General features: G+C 43.8%; 1 protein-coding gene across 1 annotated transcript; it reads left to right on the top strand.

The window, feature by feature from the left end:
- Window positions 1-294: 294 nt before the first annotated feature.
- LOC126482574 (uncharacterized) lies at window positions 295-8,889 on the top strand. The gene is made up of 3 exons (XM_050106548.1): window positions 295-364; window positions 2,921-3,040; window positions 7,352-8,889. The coding sequence occupies exons 1-3, from the start codon at window positions 295-297 to the stop codon at window positions 8,452-8,454; spliced, it is 1,293 nt and encodes a 430-aa protein (XP_049962505.1). The 3' UTR covers window positions 8,455-8,889.
- The last annotated feature ends 2,475 nt before the right edge of the window (window positions 8,890-11,364 follow it).

The raw sequence follows: 11,364 nt of genomic DNA on the forward strand, positions 1-11,364 counted from the left end.
ATCTTAGCACTGTTCTTTGTAGTCGTACATAAATTACTACGTATCCTTATGAAACATGGCAACTTTCCCCTTATCACTAGCAGATAGTAATAATGAACCTGATCGCGATTCGATGACCGAAGCACGAACACGTGGATCCAAGTGCAGGGCGGCGATCAGCGCGGCTAAGTGGCTACTTGGGGGAACTACGGGCCCGGGACAACCAACGATCACCAACAATGGCGGCGGGCGTGGTGGGGCAGACCGCTGAGTATATTAAGGCGTGCGCGGCGCTGGCCAGGCACAGGCGCCGCAATGCACACCGCCGTGGTCGCTCTGCTGCTGGTGGCAGCTGCTGCCTGCATTAATGCAGCCGCTCTGCAAGGTTAGTCAACTGCCGGCTGCACAAATTTTTGCATTCGCTTCGTATACCGTGCTTTACAAAAGTTCCTTTCTTAATCGAGCATCGAAGTCTCCAAGTCAGGGGAGTGTTTCCATTTCGAGCTGTGTACGCTTCATTTCGGGCTTTGATATTGCTATAGAAATTGTTTGAACTTTCTTATGGACATATTTCGACATACAGACGGAATTACGTTTCGGCTTTCGAAGACCTATATACTTCCATGCATGAAGAGTGTTCTTATTCCAGTTTTTGATATGTTATGTGGGTGATCCGTCATAATGCTTCCATGTGATTTCCTGAAGTACCGGCTACTACAACGACGAGAAATGGAGATGTTATTAATAAAATTTTGTGGTGTTGTCTTGACTGTGTAGCTCTCTCATGCAGTAAATATTGTTAATGTTGAGACAGACGCATCCTGATCTTTACTGCAGTTTGCCTCGGTGCAAATATTCAGTTTCAATTTGTTGTACTCTGCCGTTAAAAGTGATAACAGTAATGGTTAAACTACTGGTGAGACTAGACACGAATTAATAACGAATTGTCTGATATGAAGAATTTAGCAACTGTGGATATTTTTAGTATTACTTAACAAGAGCCTTAGATTTATTTGGATTTCTGTCACATGCTGTCAGTTCTGGGAAACAAGACTTTCTCCTTAGGTATTAATTCATCTATTAACAAAAATATGTCACTTTATTGCGTTATTTCTGTAATTTCACTTAAAATACGATTCGCGACTGATTTCAGATTCCCTTTTTTGAACACTAGTAATTCGTTTTTGTGTTCATTCAATTCTCAGATTATATGTCAACACATCAGAAGTAATATAATTGAATTTTGGGTTGCAGTACATGAACCATGGAAAAAAAGTCGGTAAAATCGAAATTCTGTCAAAGCCTGAAGTATGTTAGAACGAGATATAATTAGGTGAGAAGCATGGTCAATTCACGCTGCTCATATTCATTTCAATATCTCAACTTTCCGGCATTTCAGTTATGGTGTCACCGCCAGACACCACACTTGCTAGGTGGTAGCCTTTAAATCGGCCGCGGTCCGGTAGTATACGTCGGACCCGCGTGTCGCCACTATTAGTGATTGCAGACCGAGCGCCACCACACGGCAGGTCTAGAGAGACGTCCTAGCACTCGCCCCAGTTGTACAGCCGACTTTGCTAGCGATGGTTCACTGACAAATAATGCTCTCCTTTGCCGAGACGATAGTTAGCATAGCCTTCAGCTACGTCATTTGCTACGACCTAGCAAGGCGCCATTATCACTTGCTATTTATCTTGTGATGCATGTACCGTCAGACTGATGTTCACCAATTATGGATTAAAGTTAAGTATTCCAGAAGCTACGTACTATTTTTGCTGCTATAAGACCTTGACCTGTTCCAGACCTCACGCCAGCCTGCGTGAGCTAAACGCGTGCCTTTCGGCATCCTCTCATAGTGACTTGGCTGTCTTGCCAAGTCATAACATCAGTAGCGAAATTCCAAAAAAATGGCTCTGAGCACTATGGGACTTAACATCTATGGTCATCAGTCCCCTAGAACTTAGAACTATCTAAACCTAACTAACCTAAGGACATCACACAACACCCAGTCATCACGAAGCAGAGAAAATCCCTGACCCCGCCGGGAATCGAACCCGGGAACCCGGGCATGGGAAGCGAGAACGCTATCGCACGACCACGAGCTGCGGACAGCGAAATTCGAACTAGTAACAGGTACTACAGGTGTTCTGACCTGTTATTGGCAGAATAATATTTATTTTCAAAGTTCAAGAAGCATATCGATATTATTCCAATGAGAACTACCTGTACAGAAACAATAAGACATCCAACAAAATTACTGTTTTACATCCCGTCAATAACGAGTTCAATACAGACGAAAATACGTATTTAGTTTCACTCTTTAAAGCAAGTGTTTAATAAATTATGAAAAGTGAATTTTAGTTACTCCGTAGTCCCGAGAATTTCTAATTACAGGCATTAGACTCGCAGTTATCATAGGCGGACAGTAGAGCAAAGGCTGGGTGCCGAACTGCACAATAACCCTGACATCCTCTTGTTTCTTCTTCACTGAACTTGTAATCGCGCTTCTCTGTGTTCTATTTTTAGTTTCTATGTATCCTGACAGTCTTGATTCATGGATCGATAAGCGTCTGATGTGAGCACTTTGTCGTCTAAAGAAGTTGCAACCAGACGCGCAGAGTGGGCGTGGCGGCTCTCTGACAGCGAACGTGTGTTGCAGCTGCTGAGTCGCTGAGGGAGCGGCGCGAAGCGGACTCGGACGCACACCACGGCCACCACGGCCACTGGCACGGGCACGGCCACGGACACTGGCACGGACACGGACACGGCCACGGCCACGGACACGGCGGTCACGGAGGAGGCCACGGCGGCCATGAGGGTGGACATGGAGGAGGAGGAGGACACGGAGGGGGAGGGGGAGGAGAAGGAGGAGGTCACGGCGGTCATGAGGGTGGACATGGAGGAGGAGGTCACGGAGGGGGAGGAGGCGGTCACGGAGGAGGAGGACATGAGGGCGGTCATGGAGGAGGAGGAGGAGGAGGAGGAGCAGGAGGAGGAGGAGGTCAAGGAGGAGGAGGTCAAGGAGGAGGAGGAGGAGCAGAAGGAGGACATGGCAAACCAGGTGAGTGTCTGCACAGCCCTAGCATAGCAGCAGCGAAGTTCACATTTGACACCCAGCCCAGAGGTAGCTGGTTTGAGTTGTTTAGTGCTTTCACTCAAAGAAGATACACGATAGCTGAGATGGGCTCTGCTCAGTTACTCCTTGCTCTAGCACGACCAGTCGTTGCAGGTGTTTCTACAGTAACGTCTCAATGTAGACTCAGTACTAGGAGACTATGATTTTCAGTCTGTGCTCAGGGCAGCATTTTTCATTCTGCAGTTGGAAACTGGCAACAATGCTCTCGAGTGCTAGGAGTCTTCTCTCGCCAAATGTAGAAGCAGAATTTGACTGGCCAGGTAGTGTCACAAACAGCCATCGTGTGGTGTGTGGCAGAGGATACAATGTACAATTGGTAGTGGTTTCCTTTCCTGTTACACTCACAAATGGAGCGAGAGAAAAACGAGTTTCTGTACATCTGTTTTTGGATGGGGTCCTTCTTTAGCAAAACACAATTTTATTTTTTATACCAAACAAGTTTCACTGCAGTTGCAGTGGGCTTTTATTTTATGGCTGTTAAACATGAAGAATGTGCTTTACTGTTTGTACATGTGTAAATATTACTTTTTAAAATAGTACTTAAAAATATTTCAAGAACGCATAAAATTATGTATTCATACCTTTATACCACATGGTGTGGTTTTCCTGAAGTATTATGTATCTCACCATCTGGTAAAAATGTATGAATACATAATTTTATGTGTTCTTGAAAAATTTGTAATTACGATTTTAAAAACTAATATTTACATGTGTGGTTTTCCTGAGATATTATATACCTCACCATGTGGCAAAACGTATGAATATATAATTTTATGTGTTCTTGAAAAATTCGTAATTACGATTTTAAAAATTAATATTTACATGTGCGTAAACGGTAAAGAACATTCTTTATGTTTAACAGCCATAAAATAAAAGCCCACTCATGATGCTGCAACTGCATTGAAACATATTTGGGATAAAAAACAAAAAACTGTTTTGCTAAAGGCGTTCCCCATCCAAAAACATATGTATTCTGAAAGCAAACACGGACAAAGGAGCTTCAACCTCATGATGAGTTTCTATACGCCTACATCCGAGCCCAAATTTTTTTGCTCTTGCCTTCGCGGTCCCTGAGCTACATATGTGTTCACGGTAGTAGAATCGTTCTGCAGTCAGCAGCAAATACCCGTTCTCTAAATTTTTTCAGTAATGTTTCGCCAGAAGAGCGTCATCGTCCTTCCAGGGATTCTCGTTAAAGTTCACGAAGCATCTCCGTAACTCTCGCGTGTTCGTTGAACCTACTGCTAGCTAATCTACCAGCACGCCTCTGAATGACAGTGATGTCTTCCTGTATTCCGTCCCTGTGGGGATCTCGAAAATCCGAACAGTGGTACTCAGGAATGTGTCGCCTAAGTGCCCTATATGCAGTCTGCTTAACTTATGAGCTACACTCTTCTAAAATTCTATCAGTGGATGTGGATCGCTCGCCTTCCCTATAACCGTCCTTACGTGTCCGTTGCAATTCATATCGGTTTGCAACATTACATCTAGATAATTAATCGACGTGACTGCATCAAGCAGCACACTACTAATAATGTATTTGAAAATTACAGGGTTGTTTTTGATTCTCGTCTGCGCTAACTTACATTTTTATAAATTTAGCGCAAGCTGCCATTCGTCACTCCAAACTGAAATTCTGTCTAAGCCATCCCCTATCTTACTAGAGTCACTCAAGGACCATACCTTCCCGTATACTACACTGTCATCAGCAAACAGTCGGAGATGTAACTGAAGTTGAAGCTCGGTCAACTGCCTCATCCAGGCATAGCATTTAAAAATGTATTGAAATATTAACATTGTTTACGAATTTACACAAACATATTTTGTTCAGTTATTATCACACCCCCTGGAGGCGCCGCACCGCCACGCTGTTCCCTGCTGTCTGTTGTGGAGTGACGCTCACAGCTACGTACACACTCAGCAAGTCATTAACCTGTGCAGTGCAGTGGATACATCGCATCAGTATTTGGCAATCCCTTTCCTTTTCCACGCATATACAGAAGTACGGAAATATGACAGACTAAATACATGCTTTAATCTCTAATTTAATTATTATGATTCTTCCGAGAGGTTTACCATTGAAGCATTAGAACAGTAGAGTGGTCCACCACGTATGTTGATATTTAAATTTATGCAACAGGGGAGAAAAACATTGCCTTTCTTCCAAAAGCTTCATCTTAAGTTTCTTTAGCATCTATCTTACATTTTAGTAAGGGCTATATCAAACGGTTGCGCTCCAAGAAAGGCAACTGTGAATGGGTAAATGTCTCCTGTCAGAAATTCACTATAATTGATTAACTCATTGGCAGTGGTTGAGCACTTTAGTATTAACGTCTGTTTCGTTCCCACGGAAAATGTTACGAGATCTGACGTAATGCAAATGGAAAAGTTGCTCCAAATTTTTGTACTTGCCGTATATATATATCCACCTACAAGCTAACATCCGTTTGCATTCGTTCCTTCAACAGCTTAACACATTACTTCGTGTCGTTTCCAGTGGGGCTACGCAGGAGTCCGCTGATTTTGCCTTCCAGAGGGCGGAAGGAGCAAGTCTGTAGTAAAGTGTTCACCCACTGCCAGTGAGTTGAGTCATGTTGAAGTGGGCTGGCACAATAACTAGTGGTAGCTCAAGGTCTAAGAATATCGCTCGCAGATGCACAACGACTTATGTAATGTTAGTATTGCGAAAAGACAGGATTCTTTTTTATGTAGCTAGTGTACGTTGATAATCCGCCCTGTGCCAACAATATGTTTACCTGCGGAACATCTTACTTTAATGTTTGCCGTTTCTAAGTAAACAACCACAAGTGCGCTCACGCATGAGCTATAGACTTATCAGAAGACTGTACAGGATGTCCCAGGAGGATTGGCCAGTATTCAGGGATATGATAGGAATGATTACGGGCTCTAAAATGCATAACGTAAGAGCTAAGAGCACTTATTCTCCTTCGATATTGTGAAATCTCTTCTACTGCAGTCTATTTGCATTCCATATTTTTCGAGGAGTTAGCATGAACCTAAACAACAAAAAAATTTCTAGTAAACATGGGCTCTAAAATGCATTCTCTAAGAAATGTGAGGGCTTTTCAGTAGAAGAGATGTATTTCACCGTACTGAAACTGAACAAGTACTCACAGCTCATAAGATGTGCACTTTAGAGCCCACGTTACCAGACATTTTTCGTCTTTTGGACCAGACTACCACTCCGTCGTCGGGCCACGAGTGGCCTACCGGGTCCATCCGACCGCCGTGTCATCCTCGGTGGAGGATGCGGATAGGAGGGGCGTGGGGTCAGCACACCGCTCTCCCGGTCGTACGGTGGTATTCTTGACCGAAGTCGCTACTATTCGGTCGAGTAGCTCCGCAATTGGCATCACGAGGCTGAGTGCACCCCGTAAAATGGCAACAGTGCATGGCGGCCTGGATGGTCACCCATCCAAGTGCCGACCACGCCCGACAGAGCTTAACGTCGGTGATCTCATGGGAACCGGTGTATCCACTGCGGCAAGGTCGTGGACCGTACTACCCCCTGTCAAAATATGTAAAGCAAAGACATTGCAGTAGAAAAGATTTGCTTCGCAATAGCTCTTGAGGTATATATTTTAGAGTTCATGTTTACTTGACTTTTGCATCGGATGACCGCTCCCGTCACATCCCTGAATATTGACTATTCCTCGTGGGACACCCTGTTAGTCTTTGGAATAGTTCAGTTACTTACCTTGTGTGTAGGTATTTTGGTAAATAAGGAGATCATCATGATCATCTCTCACAGTTTCTCCCACTGGTCTCCTTGGAACAGAAGCCTCTCCACTTACTTCCGTCTTCCTCTCCACTTACTTCCGTCTTCCCTCCATATTTCTGTCGCTGCTGCGGCTCAGTATTTTTCGCTTTGTTACATTTTCAACTTATCCGTTGACCATCTGCTTAATCACCTGTTCTTGTACATTTAGTATACCACAATCTTACCTTTATGACGGATTTATTTGTTCCATATCATTCTCCTTTACTTATCTCTTGTGCATTTCTTCTATTTTCATGCATTATGCTTCACTAGTGCTTGAAACTTTCGGCTGTTTTCAGTGACATGTTTACTATAGGTCTGTCCTCTTTTCCTGTCGGGACTAGCAGCTCAACTTCTTTGCATTATTAAGTCCAGGCAAAATTCTTGCACAGATTATTCCCAGACGTCTAACTGTTTTTGTTGTTCTGTGAAATACAATATGAAATTCGGTGCAGGAGGTGGTGGCAGTGGAAGTATCAGCGGCAGTGGATCCTCCAGCAGCTCCCAGAGTGGGGCCGTTGGCGGCGGCGGCGGCGGCAGCGGCAGTGCCAGTGGTAGCCAGTCTTCCAGCAGTTCTCAGAGTGGCGCTGTAGGAGGAGGGAAAGGCAGTGGAAGCATCAGTGGTAGCCAGTCTTCTAGCAGTTCCCAGAGTGGTGCTATAGGAGGAGGGAAAGGCAGCGGGAGCGCTAGTGGTAGCCAGTCTTCCAGCAGTTCTCAGAGTGGCGCTGTAGGAGGAGGGAAAGGCAGCGGAAGCATCAGTGGTAGCCAGTCTTCTAGCAGTTCTCAGAGTGGCGCTGTAGGAGGAGGGAAAGGCAGCGGAAGCATCAGTGGTAGCCAGTCTTCTAGCAGTTCCCAGAGTGGTGCTGTAGGAGGAGGGAAAGGCAGCGGGAGCGCTAGTGGTAGCCAGTCTTCCAGCAGTTCTCAGAGTGGCGCTGTAGGAGGAGGGAAAGGCGGCGGAAGCATCAGTGGTAGCCAGTCTTCCAGCAGTTCCCAGAGTGGTGCTGTAGGAGGAGGGAAAGGCAGCGGAAGCATCAGTGGTAGCGAGTCATCCAGCAGTTCCCAGAGTGGCGCAGTAGGAGGAGGGAAAGGCAGCGGAAGCATCAGTGGTAGCGAGTCATCCAGCAGTTCCCAGAGTGGCGCAGTAGGAGGAGGGAAAGGCAGCGGGAGCGCTAGTGGTAGCCAATCTTCCAGCAGCTCCCAGAGCGGTGCCTTCGGAGGTGGCTACGGCGGCCTCAGTGGCAGTGGGAGCAAGTCTTCCAGCAGCTCACAGAGCGGCGCCTTTGGAGGTGGCTATGGCGGCATCAGTGGCAGTGGGAGCAAGTCTTCCAGCAGCTCCCAGAGTGGGGCCTTCGGAGGTGGCTACGGTGGCTTGAGTGGCAGCGGCAGCATGTCTTCGAGCAGCTCCCAGAGTGGTGCCTTTGGAGGAGGCTATGGCAGCCTTAGTGGCAGCAAGAGTTCGAGTCAGTCAGCGTCCGAGAGCGTCGGCTACGGCCACGGTGGCTCCGTGTCGGGCAGCAAGAGCTCCAGTGCAAGCGAAGCTGTCGGCTATGGACGCTGATCCTGACCCACGCTTTGTTCCCGGTTACCTCAGCACTTACGTTAATCCGGCTGAAATCTTGGTGTAGTTTAAAGCCCGTGCTTGCACTCAGATGTCTTACTTGTCCTCCATTCACACTTACTGATACGTCAATCGGTTACGTGATGGTGAAGCTTGCAAAAGCTCTCTTTTCTATGTAATGTGTTTTGTGAACATTATTTTCATGTATGTTTTCAAACATATCCTTTCCAATCTCAGGTAAAGGTACGAGCATGTGGCTGACCTAGAACTGATTTGAAACTATTTTTTTGATAATTATAATGTAATTTGCAATCTGCAAACCCGATTTTTGTTACTATTATATTTTCGATATTCCACAGACAAATATATAAAGGAAGAATCGAATGTTGTTGAAAATAAAGTTATGTTGACGCAATTGCCATACTTGACCTCTAACTTTTTATTATTTTTTTTTAGACAAAGAACGTTTCACTATTTCTACATCTGAAATTTTATGTCGCAAGTTGCTATTTGGTGAATGACGGATCATTTGTGTGTATCAGTACTCGTATAGCCCCTCCCCTTCCTGCTCCACTGTTTAATTAAATTATGCGAAGTATTTTTTTTAATTTTTGTCTAGAATCGTCTGTCGTCGTATTTGAAGTGGTGGACTATGTATGATGTACAATGTCGAATGAAATTTGCTGAGAGTTTCTGTGAGTTCTCACAGAACTCTCGTTTGACTTCACCACAACCAAATGTATGTGGCTGTTCTAGCTTAGTCCGCAGCTCGTGGTCGTGCGGTAGCGTTCTCGCTTCCCACGCCCGGGTTCCCGGGTTCGATTCCCGGCGGGGTCAGGGATTTTCTCTCCCTCGTCACGACTGGGTGTTGTGTGATGTCCTTAGGTTAGTTAGGTTTAAGTAGTTCTAAGTTCTAGGGGACTGATGACCATAGATGTTAAGTCCCATAGTGCTCAGAGCCATTTGAACCATTTTTTTTTGTTCTAGCTTAACCCCTAGGATGCATGGTGCCAAAAATACACATGAATGCATATGCAGGGTCTCTAAGGTCTTGTCCTAATTTAAAATTTTCCTCTTTTCATATAATCATTCTTTGAAGTTAAATTTATTTCTGTCAAATTTATTGTCATATTGAAAGATTCCTAAGATACAGTAACAGGATCTGGTGGGCCTGATTAACATTTTATTAATTTTTTAAAAAACTCTAAGAGTGAATTTTTATTAGTTACATCCATTTACATACAACATATACAAATAATTTTATTAATTCACTTATAAGTTGCAGTTTACATTTTATAACATTTATTACAACCATTTCTTCAATTAAAACATACTCATTGTTCACAATATTACGTATATAGGCAATATTTTGACAAAAAGTTATTATTCATTGTTCACATAAAATTGCATTTTTCTTAGTTTTCAACATGTGACAAACAAGAAGCACAAAGAACGCCACTATGTTCCTTACAAATGTTGGTTTTACACTTAATGCATGTCATAGCACTTTTACTGTGTTTGTTATATCGACAATAATTGCATCTTCTTCTTTTTCCTGAAACAGATAGTTGGTTCGGCAATATGACATCTTTTTGAACACCACATCTTTGCATGGCATCAACTATTTTCTTTGGAAGATTAGGGATCTGAATACGAAGTTCCATTAGTGGTCCAACCATTTCCTCTTCTAAATCTCTTAGGAAAAAACGCCTTTTATCACTTCTTCCGCTATGGTATGTCAGATGTTAGGCGGAAAATAAAATTTCACTGTTTATTGCTGCGACGTCCATCATATTCATCCATAATGCGAATGGTCATCTTCTTTTTTGTCTCTTGCAAGTGTAATAACGAATTTTCTGGTCCATTTGATCTACTCCACCCTTCGTAGAGTTATAGAACTTCATTATATCTGGTTTCTTTTTTGCATAAGTTTCATCAATGTTTTAGTCGTGATGCATTGTGCTGATGAGAACTACAGACTTTTTCTTTTTGGGAACATAACTCACCATTGTAATGTCACCTCTAAATGCAAACAAAGCGGAATGAATCGCTCTTGAGGCAGGTGGTTTCATCTCATTAGGAATTTCTGGTTTATTTTGTTTGATTGTTCCCACCACTGTAATTTGCTTCTGAAGCATCTCTTCTGCCAGCTGCACACTAGTAAAGAAGTTGTCAACAGTAATATCTTTTTATAATCCTTCAATGCTTTTAACAAGTTCTTTCACCACATTCAATCCAAGTTTTTTCTGAATAGGTACATGGGGCTTCCTTCCCGCGTAAGCAATTCCGTCTAAAGCATATGCAGATGCAGCATCACATAACCAAAATATTTTTATGCCATACTTGGCTGGTTTAGAGGGCATATACTCGGTGAAGCTGCATCTACAATGGAATGGGACTAGCTGTTCTTCAACTGTGAGTGAATCATTGGGAATCATTCTATTTCAACACTTGTCAAGAAATAGTTCCCATACATAGCGAACAGCTGCAAGTTTGTCATCTGCAGATAGAGCTTCACAGGTACGCCTGTCATCAAATCTTATCATTCTCCTTATATCCTCGAATCTATTTACTGACATGGTGGCCTTATATGTAGGATTTGCCTTTTCATCCAAGAATAATTCTCTAATAGGGACATCCCAACTCTTCTCAACACCAGAAAGCAGTAAAAGACCAAGAAAACCCTCCATTTCAGCAAGCGAAACGTTTTTCCACGTTTTACCACGTAAAGCAGCCACTCTTCTGCTTTCAATATTTGTGCAGTTGATGATTTCCTCTAGTATTTCCTTGGAGATGAAATAGTCCCAGGCGTCCTTAGGTTTACAGGTTTTCAAACCACGGGCTGGACCAGGTGTCTTCTTTACGATATTATGGACAGGCGAACGAAAAGTTGCTGGGGGATCTAATTTC

This window comes from Schistocerca serialis, chromosome 1 (assembly GCF_023864345.2).
Source record: "Schistocerca serialis cubense isolate TAMUIC-IGC-003099 chromosome 1, iqSchSeri2.2, whole genome shotgun sequence".
In the NCBI taxonomy this organism is placed as follows: Eukaryota; Metazoa; Arthropoda; class Insecta; order Orthoptera; family Acrididae; genus Schistocerca; species Schistocerca serialis.

Excerpts from the sequence above, each read along its gene's own strand:
- LOC126482574 (XM_050106548.1), top strand. The coding sequence starts at position 295 with ATGCACACCGCCGTGGTCGCTCTGCTGCTGGTGGCAGCTGCTGCCTGC. Across the intron at positions 365-2,920 it reads TAATGCAGCCGCTCTGCAAG|GAGGACATGAGGGCGGTCAT; the intron begins GTTAGTCAACTG and ends GTCACGGAGGAG. Across the intron at positions 3,041-7,351 it reads AGGAGGACATGGCAAACCAG|GAGGTGGTGGCAGTGGAAGT; the intron begins GTGAGTGTCTGC and ends AATTCGGTGCAG.